At 33.6% G+C, this 23,168-nt stretch overlaps 4 protein-coding genes across 4 annotated transcripts; 3 read left to right on the plus strand and 1 right to left on the minus strand.

Annotated features, from left to right (window-relative positions):
* Positions 1 to 310: 310 nt before the first annotated feature.
* On the minus strand, positions 311 to 3,820 carry LOC106136368 (aminoacyl tRNA synthase complex-interacting multifunctional protein 1). Its single transcript, XM_013336899.2, has 3 exons — positions 3,573 to 3,820; positions 2,786 to 3,277; positions 311 to 2,436 (listed from the first exon to the last, which is right to left on the minus strand). The coding sequence occupies exons 1-3, from the start codon at positions 3,675 to 3,677 to the stop codon at positions 2,149 to 2,151; spliced, it is 885 nt and encodes a 294-aa protein (XP_013192353.2). The 5' UTR covers positions 3,678 to 3,820; the 3' UTR covers positions 311 to 2,148.
* Positions 3,821 to 3,892: 72 nt separating this feature from the next.
* Positions 3,893 to 11,806, plus strand: LOC106136982 (polycomb protein Scm). Its single transcript, XM_060945562.1, has 6 exons — positions 3,893 to 4,887; positions 5,908 to 6,975; positions 7,161 to 7,455; positions 7,851 to 8,069; positions 8,801 to 9,022; positions 9,844 to 11,806. The coding sequence occupies exons 1-6, from the start codon at positions 4,745 to 4,747 to the stop codon at positions 9,976 to 9,978; spliced, it is 2,082 nt and encodes a 693-aa protein (XP_060801545.1). The 5' UTR covers positions 3,893 to 4,744; the 3' UTR covers positions 9,979 to 11,806.
* A 1,361-nt stretch (positions 11,807 to 13,167) lies between these two features.
* On the plus strand, positions 13,168 to 15,261 carry LOC106134855 (organic cation transporter protein-like; the record flags this gene model as incomplete). The annotated part of the gene is made up of 3 exons (XM_060945386.1): positions 13,168 to 13,496; positions 13,872 to 14,279; positions 14,568 to 15,261. Coding segments are annotated over exons 1-3 (1,332 nt in total), but the record flags the coding sequence as incomplete, so codon positions are not given.
* Positions 15,262 to 16,711: 1,450 nt separating this feature from the next.
* LOC106135417 (organic cation transporter-like protein) lies at positions 16,712 to 23,165 on the plus strand. Its single transcript, XM_013335710.2, has 4 exons — positions 16,712 to 17,046; positions 20,898 to 21,243; positions 21,329 to 21,736; positions 22,110 to 23,165. The coding sequence occupies exons 1-4, from the start codon at positions 16,974 to 16,976 to the stop codon at positions 22,834 to 22,836; spliced, it is 1,554 nt and encodes a 517-aa protein (XP_013191164.2). The 5' UTR covers positions 16,712 to 16,973; the 3' UTR covers positions 22,837 to 23,165.
* Positions 23,166 to 23,168: the final 3 nt, after the last annotated feature.

Genomic DNA, 23,168 nt, shown 5'->3' on the forward strand with positions numbered 1-23,168 from the left:
TAAGTAATAAATGATCGTATTTTTGTAGATGCCCCTTTATTTATAGTACGAGAAAATCCGTCATACTTACTTAACTTATATTGTAACCAAAGACATTATTTTAGTCAATACTTTGTATGTAACTTTGTTTAAATCTACCCCCAAATAAATTGGACGTAAATAACTATTTACCTATGTATTAAATTACATTATAATATTCTATTGATAATGTTATCAACTGAGGAATTGATCTTGAAGTTAAATAGTGAATAGTTATCTAATTGTATGACATTATTAATTAGATCAATGATTTAACTTTTTCACCCGTGAATAAGCCTTTTTCTACAACTTCGTATACATTTGCACATTAAGTAGAGAAAAATTTACATATCTGTCCAGAAAGACGCACGAAATGCACATGTAACGGGTAAAGTATTAAAAACAATATGTTATTGGTAAAAGTATGCACTTGACAATTATTGGCTTTGTATTAGCAGCAAATCACAAAAAAATTAATATATTTGTCCAAAATAAAGCTTGACCGATTTGTTGATGCTTTTCGGACAAATTGAATCAAATCAGTCACATTATCATTTGATTACTGTTGTATATCAGGTCGTTTAGTATATCGGGACGGCGATAGTCGCCTCAAAACATTTAGTAAGTATTGATATGTTTAGTCAAATGACGTGACTATAAAACGCTGGTAAGTACTTTAAGTAAATGCTTAATTATAATAGCATAATATATATAGATATTATAAATCGAATCCTTTAGAAGTAATATTTTATTTTTAAGTATTGTTGTTGCCGAACACATCACAAAATGTATTCATGTTCTTTGTGATCATTTAAGTAGGGATGTTTGAGTGGAAGTCAATGCTATTTTAAAAAAGCCTATTAAATCATTGTAAGAGTACAAACGATTTTAAAATATTCTGATCAATGATCAATAGGTTAAATGCTGATATCTTTCTAGGCATAAGTATGTAGTAAGATTTGTAAGGAACACTTTATTTCTTGATATCGACACTGTTTCTCTGTAGATGAATTTTCAAATAAGCAAGCCAAATCATATGGAATGTAAATCAGGAAAGACTAGTCCAGTTATGAGGCCAAAAGGATTTGTAATATGAAAGTGCATCTCTCTCTTGACGAAACAAATATAAAGTGCATACCACTTAACTAGTAATTTAGACAACTGAAAAATCGTTTAGACGTTGCTAATGGCTCCCAAATCATTGAGAAAGTCTGAATTCAGCCAAATTAAATATTGAAATTGCTTTGTCGGGACAAATAAAAGCTCTATTTGCATAGTGTTGTCCCAATAATAACGAGACATAATAATTTGTAAATACATATAATTAATACGTGTGAATTAACATGGTCATAATGAAATCTACTTGTTCACAGAACATAGCTTGCCCACCCTGTTGTTATTTAATTGTAAAGAAATATTTTCTTACTGGCGCAGACATATGATGTTAATATAGATAGTTTTTTACGAAACAGAAAATTGTGTGTTACAGACACATGCCTAATTTACATGAGCTTCAAGTCCTTAACCACGTCAATTGAAAATATAAAATGTTAGCGTTTTTTTACATTTTTACACGTTTCTGATCACCAGTGATATAAAATCTGTGAATTAACATTGCGATGATGTATAAAAAAAAATTGGCTTATTTAATTTCTAAATTAAGGTATTGATTGTTTCTAAATTATTCTTCTAATCACTAATAATAATGTTATACAATATAAGAACTCTGTAAATTAGGTATGTAGTTGAACCCCGTGTTAACTTTCGTAATGTTAACTTGTGCGAGCTGTGAACAGGACCACCGAGAGATACAAGCTTTATGTGGTCTCTTAGTTAATGTTGCATTGTCACATTCTTCTATTTTTCTATAATCTGATATAGAAACAATTTCTATTAGAGAAAAATCATATTAAATTAGAGATGTAATATAATATATTGTTGACATTGCTTATAATTTTGTTTTATTTGTACTGGTAATACAGAATCAACTGTGTAAACATCTCAATCCTGTCACATGTTTCCACCGGCAGGACTGTTCACCAACATTGGAATCTATCTGACAGCAGGGGTAAATAATTGATGAAAAATTAAAGCAAAACAAACTTTATTTAACTAGTAATAAAGACACAATTACTTAACACTAACACCCTTTAATGAAGGTGCAATAACTGCTCCTTTACCAGGAATTACAAGTGGGTTTCCTTTGTAACAGGCTACTTTATCCTCATTCGTTTTTAGGTCTGGAGCACAGGTTTCAAACACCTTCTTTTTTGGGTTTAACTGAGCCTCAGGCTCACGTGGGTAGCCCTCGCATGTAACCAGATCCCCAGGCACAGCTTCTGCTGGAGGCAAAAGTATTTCCACTTTCTCAGGTGATGATGCACACATAACCATCGCCTCAGAAGTTATTCCCCGCATCTGGAATAAACATGCAAATCAGATAGATATGTAAATAATTAAACATCAAAATTGAAATACTATTGATATAAAAATAATGTAGTATAATTTGTACATGGTAGAATTGGTAGATACCCTTTGTTTAACACTATTCAGTTGATTGTTGTGGAGGATCCAATCAGAAGTTTTTTATTCAAATGAAAAACATTATAAACAAAGCGCCCTTGATCATAAAAACATATAACACACATAATAGGTACACATAATCACAAACTATCCAGTATAAAGATTTAGATGTGACACTTTTATGATCAAGAATGAAACTACAAACATTGTAGGTATATGAAAATCTTTCAAGTTTTTTAATTACCTTTGCAGGTTTCAAGTTACAGAGAACCATAACAATCCTGTTTTGCATCTCTTCAATGGGTACATGATTAACAAGGCCAGATACAACAGTACGCAATTTGTTTTCTCCACAGTCAATCTTCTCTACATAAAGAGAATCAGCATCTGGGTGTTTGTTCACCTCTACAATCTTACCAATCCTGAAATCTAGTTTTCGCACATCTACAACATCACTAGTTGTATCATTTGACTTATCTTTGTTTTTCTTAACTGGTTCTTTTTCTTTTTTCACTGGTTTGGTAGTCTTTTCTTTATCATCATTGTTTTTATTTATATCATTGGTTACAGCAACAGTAGCTGTTTTGCCAGGTATTGTATATTGTTTTTTACCATTCAATATTTCAAGTCTGATAAGTTCATTCTTAGCTTTTTCTACTTTTACCGCAAGTTCAGCATTCTCTTTGGTAAGGCCTTTTATTTTCTCTTGAATTTTGATTTTCTTTACTTCTTCTAACTATAAAACAAAATATAAGTTAGTATGTAAGAAGTTCTTATATTGATTTGACGACATAGTATCATGATGAACGGAATCAAAAGAATGTTGGCAAAAAAATAAGGCGACTAATGGAAAGGCTATTAAGCTTGGGATTCTTCTTGTAGGCGATGGGCTGGTAACCTGACTTATTGAATATCAATTCCATTATGAAGCCATGCAGCTGAACGTGGTATTTCGGTCTTTTTAAAGACTGTTGGCCCTATCTACCCCGTAAGGAATATAGACGTGATAATAATAATGCATGTTGGCAAACCTTGTTTTTCAATTCTAATATTTTCTTCTCCGTAACTTCAGCGTTGTTCATCAATCGTATTATTAAACTTTGAGACATTTTTCTTTTCAATAATTGAAAAACCATCGAATGAACGCCAATAAACCTAATTTTTTATTTAATCTAACCTCAATTCTAATTATTTCGAAGAAAAGAAGCTGTACAGCACATGACAGATATTAATATACCTATATGTATATTTGCCTAAATAAAATATATCAATTCAGTGTCAGCACATAGGTAGGTGCAGCAGTCTCTGAGTCTGTCGTCAATGTCAATCAATTGTCAAGTCAATAAGAGACGAGTGAGTTAGTGATCATGAGTGTTTCATTAAAAAAATATTTAACCGTGAAAGACGAAGACGATTACGATTTACGAAGAGTGATTAAATCATTTTAACTAATCATGAATAAATCTGTAGAACATCTGATATCCTGTTTATAAATCTTTAAATCTTCTTTATTTTTATTAATCAATACGTCAATGTCAAGGTTTTTTTTTTTTGTTTTAGTCGTTGTTAGTTTTCTTATTCAGAGAGTCGTGGTAGTTAATCTGTATAGTCTCTGTTTAGTTGGAGTCAAGAGTTGCTATTGTCAACTGTTGTTTGATGTTAATGACGTACCTACATACATACAGTCACGTCTATATCCTTTTCGGGGTAGACAGAGCCAATAGTCTTGAAAAGACTGAATGGCCACGTTCAGCTATTTGGCATAATGATAGAATTGAGATTCCAATAGTGACAGGTTCCTAGCCCATCGCCTAAAAAAGAATCTTAAGTTTGTAAGTCTATCCCTTAGTCGCCTTTTACGACATCCATGGACAAGAGATGGAGTGGTCCTATTCTTTTTTGTATTGGTGCCGGGAACCACACGGACGTCAATAAACTTAAAGTAAATTAATGACGTCAATATACTTAAAGTAAATTAATCTTCATGTACATATTAAAGTACCTACTCAATCAATATCTTGTGAAAATAAATCTTTTTCTGTTTACATCTAAATATATGCATCTCTGCTTAGAAGGTAGAAATATAAATAATTAAGACTATTATAATGAGGTGTGGATAAGGAGTTTTATGATAGATACGGCCATTATGCCAAGTTTAAGACTTGTGAGTCTTGATTTGGCATAATATGTCCGAGACTGCTATATGTTGCCGCGTATCGTCTCGATATCTATCATGTACTTATTAAATTTTCTGACTTACAGTGCGACAAATGTACGCACCACGCACGTGCACGAAGTTGCCGGACTCTCATCAAGAGTGTGCCAGGTCGCCGTACACAATGACCAGTAAGATTTGCGAGTTTGGCCTAAAGGTACAGTTACACATGCTAGTTAGTAGCATGCTTTTTAGTATGCTCATTAGCATACTTGTTTCGAGCATGCTCTGCACTTGTCTACATTTGCTTGATATAAGCATGCTAGTTTTAAGTATGCTTCTGAAAGAACAGTCTCAGTATAGTGTGCTTAATGTCAGTTCAAACGAAACCATGGACAATCAAACAGCCATTCGTATGGAGTTGAATAGAATTATTCTTTTGGTAGCGTTGCAATGCGTCCAAAAACTATCTCAGATAGAAACAAGGAATAAGAAGAAAAACGACTGCTAACGATTGATCGATACTAGCATGCTCAATAAGTAAACCTGTTCACACACGCTATAAGCACGCCCTCTTCCACCCGCGCTGCAGGTAGCATGCCCAATAATCGCACGGCCGTCGATTTTCGAGCAAACTCGAAACTAGCATGTTCATTATTAGCAATGTTTCGACACACGTACCACTAAGTAGCAATTGCTTAAAAGTAGCATGCTTTCGTGCTACTAACTAGCATGTGTAACAGTACCCTAACATTTGGGTGAAAAAGCCGGATAACTACCTACCCTGGATTCTTATGATTTCTTTTTGGTTTTCGTGCCATTGGAGTATGTTTATCATAACTTATGAATTTCTTTCGCAAAACTAACTTTTGGCGTTTGTGAGTCTCGATTCACTATAACAAAATTTTCCTCTCTTATTTTTGGAAACTACATCATTTCTGATTTACAAGCTAATTGTTATTGCGTGAGTTTACCTGATTTGATTTCATATTTGTGTTTTTTTCGTTTCTTGATACTGGCAACAATAAAAAATAAGAAAAAACTAACATGGCCGTTGCAACGGCGTCATAGTTTCTGACGTTGTTTATATGTATTTGTGCGAAAAATACGGGTCCTTTCTTCTGTGAAATCACACATTAGTGGTAATCGAATATATAATGTAAACTGTTACTAATTGCTTTCGTATACTGTGTATGATAATGAACTAACAGTTACAACAGAACGATGTCAAACAATACTGTCGGCTCGTCTGGGCCTGCTCCCGGCAAAATACGTGGACCTGGAAGACCTCCGAAGCGCACTTGCACTTGGTGCGGTGAAAGTAAAACTCCTCTGAAATACGTTCTACCGACTGAAAATGGAAAAAAAGAATTTTGTTCAGAGACGTGCTTGTCTGAATTCAGACAGGCGTATAGCAAAGGCGCTTGTCTGCATTGCGATAATGTTATTCGAGGTAATGCACCTTCGAGTAGCAAAAATTTTTGTTCCACTTATTGTTTGAATAAATATCAAAAGAAAAATGAAAAGCGGACTACATCGCCGCAATCTGGAAATGGAGTAAATGGTTCAGACAATCATTCTAATAACAATTCAACTAGCTCTTTTTATGATATTTATCAAGCATTCGATTGGAATGAATATATGAAGGAGACCAATAGTGTGGCAGCACCACAAGAATGTTTCAAGCAAGCTCCTGCTCCACCTGTAAATGACTTTAAAGTGAATATGAAATTAGAGGCATTGGATCCGCGCAATTTAACTTCTACTTGTATAGCTACTGTTGTGGGTGTTCTAGGCCCCCGGCTTAGACTGAGGCTTGATGGTAGTGATAATAAAAACGATTTTTGGAGGCTAGTAGATGCAGGAGACATTCATCCTATTGGGCACTGTGAGAAAAATGATGGTATGTTGCAACCACCACTAGGTTTTCGTATGAATGCAAGTAGTTGGCCAATGTTTTTGCTCAAGACTTTGAATGGGGCTGAAATGGCTCCCCCTCAAGTATTTCAGTCTGAGCCTCCCACTCCAAAAACTAATCTGTTCATGGTGGGTCAAAAGTTGGAGGCTGTTGATAAGAAGAATCCACAGTTAATATGCTGTGCAACAGTGGGAGCTGTAAAGAATGATCAGATTCATGTTACCTTTGATGGTTGGAGAGGTGCATTTGATTATTGGTGCCGATATGATTCACGGGATATATTCCCAGTGGGGTGGTGTGCCCGAGCTGGGCATTTGCTTCAGCCTCCAGGGCAAAAAAGTGCAATAGCACCATCAAAATGGTATGTTTCTTATCAATAATATTTTTCATTTGTTGCTTGTGTGTGATTTTACTCTTTTGCCAAGCTACAATATTCATTTTAGAGCAGTATTTGATGGATAGATTATATCTGTGCATGCATATTTTCTGCTATCACAGTCAGTAGTGGTGACTGATTTTAAACAGGATGGCATATAAAAATTTCAGGTTTAAGCGTCCCAGTGGTATTCCTAATCCAGCTCTGCCTGAAGGTGGTTCCACTGGTTCCAATAACACAAGCACTTCACCAACATCAACTCCTGTAGCGGCAGTGAGACTGCACATCCGCAGTAGCTGTTCAGGAGGAAGCAGCTTATTACCGAGTTCCGTTTCCGGTTTGGGCCCTTCTGGGGCAGCTGAAGCTCTAGTGAAAGACTTGCTCAGTGTCCATCCTGATCCTCAGAGGCTGACCCGTGCGATTCTAACTGCATCCAGTAGCTATTCTAATATAACAAATGTACAGGTAAGCTTTGGATATATAATATAAATTCATATTGGGAGAGATGAGTATGAGTGATGGAATATTTTAATTTGCTATTACAAGATGCAGAAAAGGTTTCTTCTTTGTGACACCTTGGTTTGTATGACATCAACTAAATAATTTCGAACTTTTTGATTGAAAATGTAGATTTAGTTTACAATACTAGATTTATTATTCTTTTGTTTGTATTTTTATTAGCTTATTATTTGTTTGTTTGTAAACTCTTTATTGCACAAAAAAGAAATATGTCAAATTACAAAACAAGTATTGGAATACAATTGGGATTGACTGGAATCAACCAAAATATGAAGGAAAATCCATAATCAAAAAACTTTTATCTATTAAATTTAATCTATTAATCAAAAAAATATTTTCAGGTGTCAACAGGCTCAAAGAATTATACAGTTAAAGTACCAACAGAGTTGACAATTGAGGAATTGAAAAATTGGCTCAAAGCAGTATGTAGCAGTGTGGGTTGTTGTGTTGGCATGATTGAAATAGACAGTGGGGAGGCAGCGGGAAGGCCATGCACCCTGTGTGGGGAATCAACATCTAATAATGTTTCTTCTGCGGTGAAAAGGCCAAAAGCGGAGATTGTAAGTATTGAAAGGCAGTTACAACAAGTAGTGATTATTATATATTGTTATGTGTAGCACATAAAATAAATTTGAGAGAATAGGCATATTCATCTTGTGCAGCTTTTACTATGATCCAATATGGATTAGGTTCCCCTGCAAAGGTTGTTGCATTATGGGGGTTGCTTCATGCAAAACCTGAGTTACCAAATTAAGAACTTTTCTTAAAAGTGCATTCCGTCGCCGCTTTTGAATGAAATTAATTTTGCAGTTAATTCTTTCTTTCTTTTCTATACATATTATGGCTTCCACCGGACTTTCGGTGATGCTGCTAATGTCATGGTTTGAAGAGACACGAAGTTACGAAATTGGTCGATGGACGGTTATACGATCTAAAAGGAGAAGGTTAACAAATGTACAAACCCAAAAAGACTTTAGTTAAGAAGTTAGTAAAAGAGAAGACAAGTTAATGATAATAATGTGTAGCGAGTGTGTACGGTATGAAAGTTTTGTAATATTCGAAGGTGCAGAATAGCGTAACACACCGCCGAATAAATCTGAATGAAAGTTCAATAAAAAACGACATTAAACTTATAATCAAAAAACAAAATGTTCGCGGATTCAAATTGCGCGCTCTGATCGGTTCAATCACTCAAATCTTTTCGCGCCATAAAAAAGTTTGACTTTTGCGTAGGTACAACATCACCATATAAATGTGGTAATAATTTGTGTTACTATACAATAAAATGCAGGAAGAACCCGGCGGCAGCGTGAACGGCGGCGCTTCGCCCTCCGGCAGCAAGTCGGCGCGGCTGTCGCCGTCGCGGGCCGAGCCGGCGTCGTCCACCACGGGCGCGCCGCCGCCGCCGCCGCCCGCCGCGCCGCCCAGCGACTGGTCGGTGGAAGACGTCATCGGGTTTATAGCGGCGGCGGATCACGCGTTGGCCGCTCACGCCGACCTCTTTAGGAAACATGTGAGTGTTTTTTTTTTGTTATAAGTTACATATGGAAAGGATGAATGAAAGCAGGTTGACTAAGCAAATATACATGGAAAGTGTGGAGGGAAAGGTCGATGTGGGAAGGCCTAGACGAATGTATCTTGATCAAATTAAGAAGGCCTGGCAAAGGGTTAGGTCAAGAGTACCCCAAACTGCCGAGCTTGCATGAAGGGAGTTATGAATATGGATGAAGCGAAAGAACTATGCAGAGATCGTGGCAAGTGGAACGATGTAGTCTCTGCCTACCCCTCCGGGAAAAAGGCGTGATTTTATGTATGTACCTATGTATACATAAAGAAAGTCAAGTATATGTAAGCCTATCCCTTAGTCGCCTATCACGACATCCATGGGATGGGAAAGAGATGCAGTGGTCCTATTCTTGCATTGGTGTCGGGAACCACGCGGGACTATACATATATTATATATATTATAGTTATAAATTAACTTTTAGAGTCCATGCTTGTGTTTGAACGTTAAGTTGTGGACGTGTGACGCCTCGTTCCGGAAGGGGAAGGCATGAAAACAGTTATGAATGTATCCATCCATGTGGATGACAGTTATGACTATGGATGAGCGAAAGAAGTATTCAGGGATCGGGGCAAGTGAAATATGTGTGTATTCTGTTGGAAAATGGAAAAACACTACCTAGCCATGGTCAGACAGGAGTCGCTTTTCATTTAGTCCTGACTTAGTAAATAGATGAACGTGCTCATAGGCCGACCTCGGGCTTCACTCCTGAAAAGTGAGTATCTACAGTTGTATTGATTTAATGATGATTCAAAAATTATTTGTTTCAGGAAATTGATGGCAAAGCCCTTTTGCTTCTTAATTCGGATATGATGATGAAATATATGGGTTTAAAGTTAGGTCCAGCATTAAAAATTTGTAATTTAGTGTCAAAAATTAAAAATCGCCGACATTATAGCACCTAATATAATAAATACTTAATAATTTACTCTTAGAGTCCGAAACTTTAAGTTTCTTTTAATAGGGTAACTGAAAAGAACAGTTTTAGTCGTGTTTATTTTCGAATCTCGAGTAAATAGTTTTTTGCATAATATAAAGTGCCACAATTTTGTGAAACTTTCGCAATAGTTGTTATTTTATTATTGCTCGACAGCACCTAAATTTATATCGATATTTTGCATTCTATTATTGCACATACTTAATAATTGTTATTAATAGTGTCACATCAACAAGCACTGTTTTTTAAATTAATTTGAAATAAACATGTCACACAATTTATTTATATATAAATATTTTATAATACTGAGAATCAATACGAACTATACATTACCTGTTGTGTAAATTTTAGAACAATTCAAGTTAAGTTTAGTATTAACTTTGCTTTGAATCTAAAGAAAACTACGCATTGTAATACTATTCTTATGAATTAAGTCATGTAAATAAGTATTATGAGTTTTGCATTTAATGTAGAAAGTGCTCATTTTGGCGAAAGTATATAACAGTTTTATCCGACGGGCTGTACTATTTAGACATTCGAAAGTAATTTTATCTATTCGCTTAAGACATTGGCTAGTCGTGCTTATTGCCTATAATGTAATTAAAACCTTACTTCCAAGCCGTGTACAGATATTCTATAGTAGATTAGGTCTAGTGCCTTTCAGAAATTAGGAGTACTTAATGGTCCCTACTATATCAGCCGAGAACCACAAACTTTGAGGACACCAATAATAGTAGCTGTGATTTTATGCATATGCAATTTCCTTAATTTAATAATTATAACATTGTATTTTTAAAATGTCGCCACTTCGTCCATTTTTTTTTCTTCAAAGTTCCTTTGACGAGTGTGGTTCGCGCACTACTAAAGTATTTTACTTTTTATAATCTTCGACATTAAACTTTTAATTTGCCATTATCTATGTTGTAATGTTAAAACATTTCATAATGTGATATTGTCGATGTTATCTGTTATCGTGATAAATGATTAAATAATAATAGTATGTAATGAGAAAACTAAAATATTACGTTGAATTTATTAATTACGTGATGTAATTTAAGTTTGTCATGACATGTTTAAGCTAAGTTTTGTGCAGCATTGCCTAATTTGTTTATATAAAGTAGCGGTGTAAATATTTTATTCTCAACAAGAAGCTCTTCTCCTGGGATTTTAGTTTGAAAGAGGTACGGATTTCATTACACAGTGAGAAACTGTGAGAAGTTATTAAAAGATTTTATTGATTTTTCCTTTATAATATTTTTTTAAGAGCTTCTGTCACATAAGCAATTATATTATAATAAATTGTTGTCGATATGGCTATAACTGAGTTATTATTTATGACTTAGCCGACAATTGTTCGAACGTTAGATACTGTGCATGCCTGATTGGGAGCTAGATGCAAAATGTAAGAAGTTGATTATTGGTTTTCGCATTTCTTTTTTGTCACCATATACTATGCGCTCGTAGCTAGGCAATCTAATATTAATAAATGGCTGAGAAAAATATACCACTTTTACCTTGATATAATCTGACATATAATATAATTTCCAGAGAAACAATTGTCGGCTAAATCTTGTTTTTAATATAAAAAGGTTGGCCCGCGTTAAGTACATAATTTTATTTGTGTGTAAATAAAAAGTAATGAAAACAATAAATATTATGTGAAAACATGTGTTAATGATTGATATGAAAAAAAATATTATTTTATTACTGTAAATTGAGTAATTTTATGTACATAGGTGATTATCTACATAATTGGAAACAGATGTGTATAAATTAAATAAAAACCAAAAAAATTAGCTATTGTTTTATTTCGAATCCTGTTTATTATAGTTTGCTAAGTTGATTGAAAAGTAATAAGTTGTTTATAGCTTGTAATACACTTTTGAGGCAGAGGTGTACAAAATGCACAAAACGTACATCGTGCATAGTGTATTTGTACACTATTAAACTTTTGTATTTGACGCGTGTTCATGTGGTGTTAAATTTAAGGATGACCGCTCTCATGATTCCCTTTATGACAGGAAGTAACGATTACGGCAAATTACACATAAATACTAATTGTGAACGTTGACTAGACCGGAAAGCAGTTTTTTGTAGAATATAAAAAAGATATTGCCGACAGGTTCTGGACTCAGGTAAAGATTCATTTTACACAATTTTTATTCTGATGAATTAACAATGTTACTTTTACCTTAACATATGTACAGAAAGAATCTTCCTCTTAATTGAGTAGCCTCCTCAAAGAAGACTTCAGTTTTTAAGCCTAACGCATCAGAGAAAAGCAGTCAGTCTAATCGGAGCAACAGTTTTCGCCTTATACCAGCACAAACATAGATATAGACAAACAGACAGAAATTCTAAAAATCACATTTTATATAGATCTTTTGTAGATCCCCCATATGAATTTATTTAGAATATTTTTCATGTACCTACAGTACAGTATAGATATCGCTTATTAAATGGATGGTTAGATATGGATGCATATAAATGTTGATGTGTGGGTATGTTATAATACGAATTATATAATTTAAAGGCCTGTCGATTGTCTTTAAATCAAATAATTCGGATTGTCGACTTTTATATGAAGAGCACCTAAGAGTTCAATAAAATGATATAAGTAATTGTCGCAGAAAACATAATAGTGCAATATGTAACAGTGCTAGATAGTTTGTCCTTGTTTGACACTGGGCTAGTACCGAGGGAAACCTGACCGATACCGGACACGGAAATTATTAATGTTGAGCATAAAATAATTTCAATGTATCTTTAGTAGTAGCGGCTATGGCCTCTTGCAATCGCAAATTATAATTTACATTAAAAATACCGAATGGAAAATCATACTAAGCAAACACGAAATGGTAAGGTAAATGGCGAAACCGATGATCGAAAAGTAATCATGCAAATTACTTTTTGCCGTAGCCGCAATGTAGCAGTTTGTCGTAGCTGTAGTATCGTTGTAGTTTTTGTAGCCGTAGTGTCGTAGCAGTCTTTAGTAACCATAGCGTCGTAGCAGTTTCTGTAGCTGAAGCGTCGTAGCACTTTTTTTACCGTAGCATCGTAGCAAAGAGTATGTAATCCCTCGTTCACTGAAGACTTTCCCTAACTACTGAGTAAAAATAGATACATAAACTGAATATGATTATTTTCAGGCCCACAAGCTGACGTAATTGAGAAACAAATAGGAGCCGTAGGCAAATATCAAATTGCATTATGTTTACTGGTCTTTTTGACAAGTTTTCCAATAGCATTTCACCAAATGGCGATAATTTTTTTAGCGCCATCTACGCCTTATCAATGCCTCAATACAAAAATGAAAAATACATGCCCATGCTTGAATCCAGTATATGATTCTTCTATATTTGAACTTACAATAATATCAGAATGGAATTTGATATGTAACAGAAGGTGGATGGCCAGTTTTACGCAAACATTTTTTCAGTTGGGCACATTACTAGGGAGTATATTATTTGGGATGGCATCAGATAGGTAAAAATCATCATTTAATTTGTTTAAACAGGATTTTTTTAAATATTTTTCTAATATAGTAAAATGTTGAGTTAAAATGTTTAGAAGTACTGCTAAATCGATTTTCATTAGAAGAATAATCCCATATTCTGCTTTCTCAATATTTACACACTTAGAAGTACTGAAAATGTTAAAATAGTTTTTTTTTCTGTAACTTGGGTGAAAAAAATTTGATGTATGAAATATATGTTTTACGATTAAAATCAGAAAATTTAACCTCCTAATGTATTTAAGTGTGAAATTGAATTAAAGTTCAATCATTACATAAATCTCTCTTTTAAAGAAATGTATCATAGGATCCTTTAGGTTTTGCCTATTTACATCATCAATTTTCAGATTCGGCAGAAAAGGACCATTGATTGTGGCTATAATCATTCAAACAACTACAGGGATATTAGCCGCATACATTTCTGATATTTGGACATTCGTCTTCACCCGCTTCGTACTGGGGTCCTCAATCGGAGGCACCATGGTCATCGGTTTTGTGATTTGTATGGAGTTCGTCGGTACAGAATACCGTGATGTGATGTCAGCTCTGTACCAAATACCTTTTAATATGGGACATTTGCTACTGCCAGTTTTTAGTTACTATTTCAGAAATTTCCGAGATTTTCAACTGGCGATATCTCTGCCGACAGTGATTTTGCTATCTTACTTCTTTCTCGTGCCTGAAACGCCGAGATGGTTAATCGCCACGGGAAAAACTGAAGAATCAGTGGTTATTTTGGAACGTATTGCTAAAATGTATGTAAGCAAAGCATTTAAATTGGAACTGTTTAGTATGAAGGTATTAGATATCTAAATATATTTAACTTTATTATGAACAGATACATAGATGGTTTCTTTGAATATTAATTGAAAGCAATGTTAGCTACATACCTACATTCATAGAATATTTGACAATTTCTCAATATCTTATTTCAAATTTGAGAGATTAAAGAACTGACTCAGTAAATAAAGACATTTCTTGTGCATCTATAAATAAATTAATATAACATTTCGAAAAATAAACAATTCTTTTTTTTTTTACAGAAACGGTCTACCTACAGAAAATATTCGATCTGACATGAATGCTATCGCTTGGGCTGATAAACCTGAAACCGGAAAGGGGAACTTGTTGGATCTGTTTCGGACTCCAAATATAAGAAAAAACAATTTAGTGATGGCCTTTAATTGGTTGACGTGCAGTTATTGCTTTTATGGTGTGTCACAATATGTCAGTCAACTGAGCGGCAATATATTTCTAAACGTGGCTGTTAGTGCTCTTATGGCGCTGCTAGGTAGTTTGGTATCAATACCTTTGATGCGTATTTTTGGGAGAAAACCTATCGTTGTTGTATCACACTTCATGTGCGCAGTTTGTCTTATAATGCTAGCTTTTATGCCTGAAGGAGGCTGCTCTTTGTTTTTTGCGAGTACGGGAGTGGTCACTAGTTTCATCGTATTATTGGTGGTGTATTTATACTGTACGGAATTATTCCCGACGGTTGTACGAAGTGCCGCGCTAGGTTTTTCTTCTATGACGGCTCGAGTGGGCTCAATGGTAGCTCCGTTTGTCATAGATATGGGACAAACAGCGGTATGGCTTCCGCCTATCTTGTTTGCTATTTTACCTCTCATATGTGGGTTTGTTACGTTCCTATTACCAGAAACAAAAGGTCGTGAGTTAATGACTACATTGGAAGAAGGTGAAAAGTTTGGTAAACAAGTAAAATCGAGTTCTAACAAAAATTTTAACATGAAAAGATAGGGTTATTTTTTAAATTTCCTTAGATACAATTTTAAAATTTAATTTAAATATAATATACTTATGTTGTATTTGGCAAAAGGTCAGGTCAAGATGAAGCGAAGGAAGTATGCAGAGATCGTGGCAAGTGGAAAGAGGTAGTCTCTGCCTATCTCTCCGGAAAAGTGGCGTGATTTTATGTACGTATGTATGTATGTATCTGGCAAACAACATAAGTAAATGTATTATGTAAATACAATAAAAATAAATTTAAATCATAGAAACACTGATTTTATCTTTTTATTATATTTACAGCTTCATCAAACCAGATAAGTAAATAAATAAAAGTTATTCATTTATAAACTGGATCATATATTCTGTTTATCACGTAGGCCTGAATTGATTGACATAAATCGTCGTGATTTAATTTTTTTTTGTTTAAGATAACTAACAATCCCACTGCCTAATTAGATACAAGAAGATTATAATTACTAAGTAAGTGGATGTGCTAAGAAATGTCCACGATTTACTATAACGATTAAAAGAACTTAAACTTAATCTTTCTAATAGTATACCTATCTCATTAAAAATTACCACCATATCAATTGAGATCTCAAAAATCTACCTATGATATTGAATACAGATTAGTCTTTAAAAATACGCCCATTTTATTTATTTGTTTTAATTTACTTATGATTAATAGGTACATAATAGCCATAAGTATACAGTTTTGGATTTATGCGGGATAAAAAGAGTATAATACCTACGCATAATATTATTCAATTTAGTGATGTTATTGTCGTCAAAAAGAATCGTCATCACTCAATTATCTGTGTAATAAGAGGTTATACCACATTTCTTGTCCGACCAAACCTCAGTTTTAACTATCTACTTATCTATAATTAGGGTCTATTCTATATTACATAATATTTAAAATATATAAAAAATGCTGAGCTGGCATAAAAAGGATTATGTCTGACCAACCCCATTCGGCGGAAATAGTGAAAGTATGTAATTTATCTGTGAGATAAGTAGGTACTTTTATACCTACCTTTATGTAGCAGTGTTAGTAAGCCTCATGTCACATCAATTGAACAATTTGACTAGGTACTCAAAATAAGATAAATATTTATTATCTAATCATAAATCGTTCACAACACCTCTTTACTCGTATAATGCATATGGAAAAAAACAAGCAAAAATAGTCGGTGGTTTATGTTTATCATATTTTTTCAAATCGGTTAAGGTATCCATTAACCGCACAACCACCGACAACCTACTGATCAATTTGTGTTTTACAATAAAAAAAAATGTTTGGCAATCACTTAATTATTTTTTACTTATGTCGTAATTAATACTGGACTTACTCAAACAAACAGAAGTATTTCTTTGAGTAAGTCCAGTGAGATCGTAGATACTTGCATCGGTGCCCGATATAGTAATAAATATTTGTAAAAATGTCAATATTGTTCGGTAAAGAGAAAACAAGATAAACCATAATACGGCTCACTTATGCTGGAATAGCCGATCAAATAAGATACTTACAGGCAATTTTAGTATTAATGTGTACAATAAATTGATGTGCAAATAGCGTGTAGTTAACTCAAAGAGAGCGGCGTAAGCGCAGCAGCGTGTTATTCGCAGAACAGTTTGTCACTGCATGCCTTGGTGGAATAACGTATAGTTACCACCATAGGAGGCTGCGATAGTGTATGATAAACTCGAGTGGCCAATATATAATATATAATAAATCCGATATGGAAATGGAGAGTAACACACAGAAAGGTAAGTTAGTGAAAGTTACGACGAACACAGTTGACCCCGATTTAGCAAACAGTTAACCTTGGTCAGTTTGTCAAATTGTCATAGTGTGATGATAACAACAAAGTTAAAGGTAACTAATAAGGTACTAGAAGTTACTTTAAATGTGATAACTGAACTCAAAGTATACTTTATGTGCACATTTTCATTCAAGAAGTACCTACGTTTGTGTCATAACATAAAAGTATCAATTGGGCAAATCAAAAATAATATATAATTCTACCTCAATGTTTTAAGAAGTTGCTAACGACTCGGACAAAAGTTATTCTGACATGCATTGCGTCCAAATTGACGTTGTTAAAAAAATTTCAAGCTGGCTAGTACAGTCGGATAAAAAGTTTAAGTTAAGTGACAAAAAGTTCTTCAACTCAAAGACTTTAGGCTCTGTCTACCCTGTAAGGGATAAAGACGAGATTATATTTATATATACGTTTTATATTATATCAAAATAATTACTCCTTTGTTCTGATAACCTAAGTCCTTATAAGCATCTAAAGCCATTGTCAGGAAAAGTGCAAAACCTGAACGTAACGAATTCATCGACCTTTACATGCTTGATAAACCTGTTGCTGCCTTGTCTTTGACACAAATGCGGGAGAATCACGTGAATCAATTCCAAGTGTTAAGAGAAGTCCTGAAATTTATCGACGATAAATTTTCGCTCCAAGACACATTTTTTGTAGAACATGTTATGTGATCAAGATCAACACTAATTGGTAAAAAAAATAACACGGTTTAATATCTTAAACAATCGTTAACTATAATATAACTAACTAAAAAATCAATTATAAAGAAATGCTTTGTTGTTTACATATAAAGCATAAATCTAAATTATTATTATCTAAAATGTGTGCATGTAGTTTTCGTACGTTAAAGGTCAACGCAGAAACTAAATAGATACTACCGCATTCCAAATTAAGTGACTGAATAGAATTTTTGTTTGTTTCTTTGTAAATTCTCTAAGGAAAAGTTAATTGAAGTTTCTTGGTAGTAGATATATTAAAAGGTACAGATATAACAATTTCGGAGTAATCGTATATAAGTGAACACTTAAACGGAACTTTCCGGTTTTTATGTTCTAGATATTTGAATGTTCTGACTAGAATTGACTTTTTCAATGTTTATATATAGAAGATGAAGATTCTCTTCGTAATTTAAGGATAAATTTAATTTTTTTATACCTATTTAGCACACAATATACTATAAAGTAGAACCTATTTATAAAAATATCAATGAAGCATACAAACATAGTAGATATTGTGACATTGATAAGAAACGTGAATAACTGACAAAACAGAAAACATCAACTTGTCTCTTATCGTTATGTGAAATTATGACTTGCTTCCGATTAATAAAATTTAGAAAAAAATATATGATAAGTATCATAACATAATTCACTGAGATACGTGTGTGATCATATCAATGTTTTTTCATATGTTTGTCTACCTAATGTTGAATAATTTTAAACAAATTAAAGTTGCGTATGTGATCGATTAAGATAATATTTATATTTCTGTAACACAGAATAATAGCTAAAAAAGATAAATAAATCAATGTGAACACATAAATATGTTAAAAAGTTAATGAATATTTTTAAAGATAATTATGAATACAATGAAAAATTATTTATGATTTAATCAGGTTTAAATTCAATCAAGAAAATAGGCTTTAAAAGAATGCGTACGTTCCCCTCATTGTCTTTAAGATGTTTATGGCATATTGTTAAGGCGAAATTTAATTGCTTCGTGTCGACATCGATAATTTAGTAATAATTAAAGTATTTATACATTAAAACCCGAAAATTAAGATAATTACTTACGCTTAACTTATTTTAAATGGACTTCGCACTTGGACAGTGTACGGTTATCGCAACGTTTTAATTGTAACAACTGTATCGGAACTGTTGTTGTTTATACTTAGTTCTTCGTCTCGCCATTCAGCCATCAACAAATTATTTGACGTAGTAATTAATATAATATACACAAGTGAAAAAAGGAACTGTGACAAATATGGGTAATATTGACTTTGCTTCTTTCCCGAGCAAAATAAATATTATTATGTACCTATACAGTATTTTGGTGTTCACATAAAAAATATAATGCCCCAGCTATTGTCAGTCTGTAAACTCCTTTTACATCGATTCGGAATTTGATGCTGACTTTTATTCAGATATAAGTAATACCTTTGGTACAGTCAGGTTTAAAGTTTTATTATATTTTAGCTTACGCCCGCGCCATCTACATAAGAATACAGGTTTTTAGCAAATCCCATAGGAACTATAGTTTTTGCCGCGATGAAATTAAGTTCTAATTATATATTATATTTCATTATTTGTATTTTTTGCAAAATGTTTCCGATGGTTATGTGTTAATATAATCTGTATCATGCGGACAAAACAAAAACAAGTGACTGTTAAATTGGCTGACTGGAGTTTTCGGAAGTTTCTACATCCAATCCATAACTTTACTTCTGCCTAAACTTTACTAGCGCCCGTCACCCCCTCTTCGGACGGGTAGCATTTATATATTGTCTTCCGCAGAAAACCCACTTTACAACATTTTAAACAGGAACAAAATCCGTGCACAACTTTACGAGATTACCGCATACATACAGACAGGGAAAACAAGGGGACTTTATAATATGTAGTGGTAGTGATGTACCAGGTAGAAGTAAATTATTAAATCTAAGAATAATGAATTCTAAGTAACTTTACAAATACAAGTTATCGTCCCAGTACTTTCCTTATTATGTACTATTTTGTAATGCTTCAAGTATACAATGTCAGCTATTTGGCCTCCAATGCAAGTATCAAAGGCAAGACCACTTAATATCTATTTTGAGTTAAAATGTTGACATTTGCGTTCATATTTGCAGTGAATGTGGAATTGTGGGCCAAATTTTCACTACAATATTAAGTGTAGGTACTCAAAACTCAGTGCATCGCTGATCAACATACCTATCTTCTATTGTAGGGTAGGTAGCCAACGATGTAATATTTTAAAAATCCACTAAAACTAAAATTTTAAATCCACTAACATGGCCCAGGTGGATCGCAAAATAACCTTTTTCATTCCTCCAAATTTGAAAAATACTAAATTCTCTTTGACTTCTTTCATGTCTGTCTGTTTGTAATCTCGGCTGGTCGCCGTCACGCAATATAGTCACCATTAAGTATTTTAATCCTCTATTCAAATGTTGTCAATAGTAAAAAATTATAGGACTGCTTCAAGAGTTATAATTATATAATGCATACCACATTACCACAACTTAATGAATGACAATTTTGTAGTGGTGATGGTATTAATGAGATTTAAATAGGCAAACTTAAAAAATATTTTACTTAACGAAACTGATCAATTTCAAAGAGATGTATATAATATCACGTCTTTATCCATGGCGGTGAAGAACTCGAAAAAGGTAGTTAGTTGATAGGTGGCAAGTCACAGTGCATCAAAAATCCTAAGCGTTTCCCTTGATTAACTTTAAAAAATATCGGTACAGATAAAAAAGTAGCTGACGTACACTTTGTCTTTTTTGCTACTTGACCAACGTGGTTATTTTGATGATTAAAGAAATTACGTACATTTCTTTGTACTACTAATTGTAAAATAAATATGTCAAAAGTACTTAAAATATAAATTCTCAAATGATAGTGATGAACTTTTAAATGGAATGGCATGGTTCATTCTAGTATCGTGTTCATATCAGTGAATGGGACAGTTTGGCCATTTACACTGACCTTATCAAATTATATCATATCATAAAATGATTTTTCGTTATGAGCAATATCCGGTAACTATTTTTTAATATTTCAGGAGTGAAAGCTCCGGATAAAGATGTGATTCAAAGAATAACTGGATCTTTTGGAAAATATCAACTATGGCTTTGTGGACTTATATTCTTATCCAAGTTTCCTGTAGCTTACCATCAAATGGCGATAATATTTCTATCTCCGAAAGTGTCATATTTCTGCAATGATACGAAAACAAACGACACATGCCCTTGCGCAAATCCCGAGTATGATACGTCAGTATTTACATCCACCATAACTTCAGAATGGGATTTGATATGTGGAAGAAAGTGGATGGCCAGTTTTTCTCAAACATTATTCCAATTGGGAACATTGTTTGGTAGTGTGTTATTCGGAATGGCTGCTGATAGGTAACAAAATATGAAATTGTTTTGGTTTTCAAGTTGACATAAATATTGACTCTTTTTCACATTATACTGATGTTGGCAATTTCAGGTTTGGAAGAAAGAATCCATTACTTGCAGCTGTGGTGCTGCAGGTGTCAATGGGCATAACAGCCGGATTCATCAAAGAATATTGGACATTCGCCTTCATACGCTTCTTAGTCGGCATGTCAGTCGGAGGCACGATGGTCACCGGCTTCGTCATTGTCATGGAATTTGTTGGAACTCAATATAGAGAGGTGGTGTCTGCCATGTATCAGACACCTTTCAATTTAGGCCATTTGACATTGCCCGTTTTTGCCTATTTCTTCAGAGACTTCAGAGATTTTCAATTGTCGATTTCTATACCAACTGTTTTATTGCTTACATATTTCATTTTTGTCCCTGACACACCAAGATGGTTAATAGCGGTAAAGAGAACAGATGATGCTGTTACAATCTTGAAACGTGTCGCTAAAGTGTGAGTAGTTTTCCTTATTAAATTTTATTTCTTGTTACAAGCAAATAGAAATTGAAAAAATGTTCAGATAATATGGCTTTAAAACTACAACATTTATAATATGTAAGGAATGCTGTAATGTTTGTTCGTGCCAAGTGTTAAAAGTAGGCCTGGATAGTATTAAGGAGGCTGTGTTGATCCTTAAACAAACATATCACAAACAAATGTATCACACTATGATGAAATTTTAACATGACAAAGATATTCATATATAATACTTATTTTGTTAACTGCACATACACAACATGTGACTAGTAATTAAACTTATCTTCGGGTAGTAAAAATAATAAGAGGATTTCATACATTTTACATAACATACATAATGTTTTTGCAGAAATGGTCGTCCAACTGAGAATATACAATCAGATGTCGAATCATATCAAGCAGCACTTAAAAAGTCAGATCTACGGAAGGGGAATATACTGGATTTAGTACGAACACCTAATTTGCGGAAGAATACAATTTGTATGGCGTTCAATTGGCTGACATGTAGCTACTGTTTCTATGGCGTGTCACAATATGTCGGACAATTAAGTGGCAACGTATTTGTTAATGTAGCAGCTAGTGCTTGCTTCTCATTTTTTGGCACACTACTTTCCATCCCATTGTTAAGAGTAATGGGTAGAAAGACTATTCTAATAGTATTCAATTTTATATGTGGTGTATGCCTTCTAATGTTGACCGTGATACCAGAAGGTGTTTGGTCGATAGCATGCGCGATTGTAGGTGTAGTTACTAGTTTTATTGTATTTGTTGTAGTTTATCTTTATTGTTCGGAATTATTTCCAACTGTAGTACGTAATGCCGCTCTTGGCTGCTCATCTATGATGGCTAGAGTAGGATCAATGATAGCTCCTTTTGTCATAGACACGGGAGCAGTAGCACCATGGTTGCCACCATTATTGTTCGCCATGCTTCCGCTTATGGCATGTGGTATCTCTTTCTTAATGCCAGAAACAAAAGGCTGTGAATTAATGACAACTATAGAGGAAGGCGAGAACTTTGGAAAAAAAAGTGAAACACTAGAAACGAATGATACAAAAAGTAAAGAACGATATTAAAAATCAGCAATAAAAGGAAAAAAAGTACTTTAACGTAATGTTAAGTAACGAAATTTGTACATATAGATACATATTACTAAAAATACATGTTTTTTAATGATCGACAAAACTGTTTTGTTAAGGTATTATTACAAACTTTGAACTGGTGAAGATAATTTTTTATTAGCGCCACTATCATTAATTTTATGAAACTTAATCTGTAATAACTATGTATTGTTTTATTTAATTCAATGTATGATATATGTATGTATATCATTTATGTCAGATGTTTATTATTCAAAATATTACGATGAAAAAACATATATACGAAGTAAATACCTTGAAACTCACCT

The sequence above is a fragment of the Amyelois transitella genome, chromosome 8 (assembly GCF_032362555.1).
Source record: "Amyelois transitella isolate CPQ chromosome 8, ilAmyTran1.1, whole genome shotgun sequence".
In the NCBI taxonomy this organism is placed as follows: domain Eukaryota; kingdom Metazoa; phylum Arthropoda; class Insecta; order Lepidoptera; family Pyralidae; genus Amyelois; species Amyelois transitella.

Excerpts from the sequence above, each read along its gene's own strand:
- LOC106136982 (XM_060945562.1), top strand. The coding sequence starts at position 4,745 with ATGTTGCCGCGTATCGTCTCGATATCTATCATGTACTTATTAAATTTT. Across the intron at positions 6,976-7,160 it reads GCAATAGCACCATCAAAATG|GTTTAAGCGTCCCAGTGGTA; the intron begins GTATGTTTCTTA and ends TAAAAATTTCAG. Across the intron at positions 9,023-9,843 it reads CCGACCTCTTTAGGAAACAT|GAAATTGATGGCAAAGCCCT; the intron begins GTGAGTGTTTTT and ends TATTTGTTTCAG.
- LOC106135417 (XM_013335710.2), top strand. The coding sequence starts at position 16,974 with ATGATAAACTCGAGTGGCCAATATATAATATATAATAAATCCGATATG. Across the intron at positions 17,047-20,897 it reads GGAGAGTAACACACAGAAAG|GAGTGAAAGCTCCGGATAAA; the intron begins GTAAGTTAGTGA and ends TTAATATTTCAG. Across the intron at positions 21,244-21,328 it reads TTCGGAATGGCTGCTGATAG|GTTTGGAAGAAAGAATCCAT; the intron begins GTAACAAAATAT and ends TGGCAATTTCAG.
- LOC106136368 (XM_013336899.2), bottom strand. The coding sequence starts at position 3,677 with ATGGTTTTTCAATTATTGAAAAGAAAAATGTCTCAAAGTTTAATAATA. Across the intron at positions 3,278-3,572 it reads TATTAGAATTGAAAAACAAG|TTAGAAGAAGTAAAGAAAAT; the intron begins GTTTGCCAACAT and ends TTTGTTTTATAG. Across the intron at positions 2,437-2,785 it reads GTAACTTGAAACCTGCAAAG|ATGCGGGGAATAACTTCTGA; the intron begins GTAATTAAAAAA and ends TGTTTATTCCAG.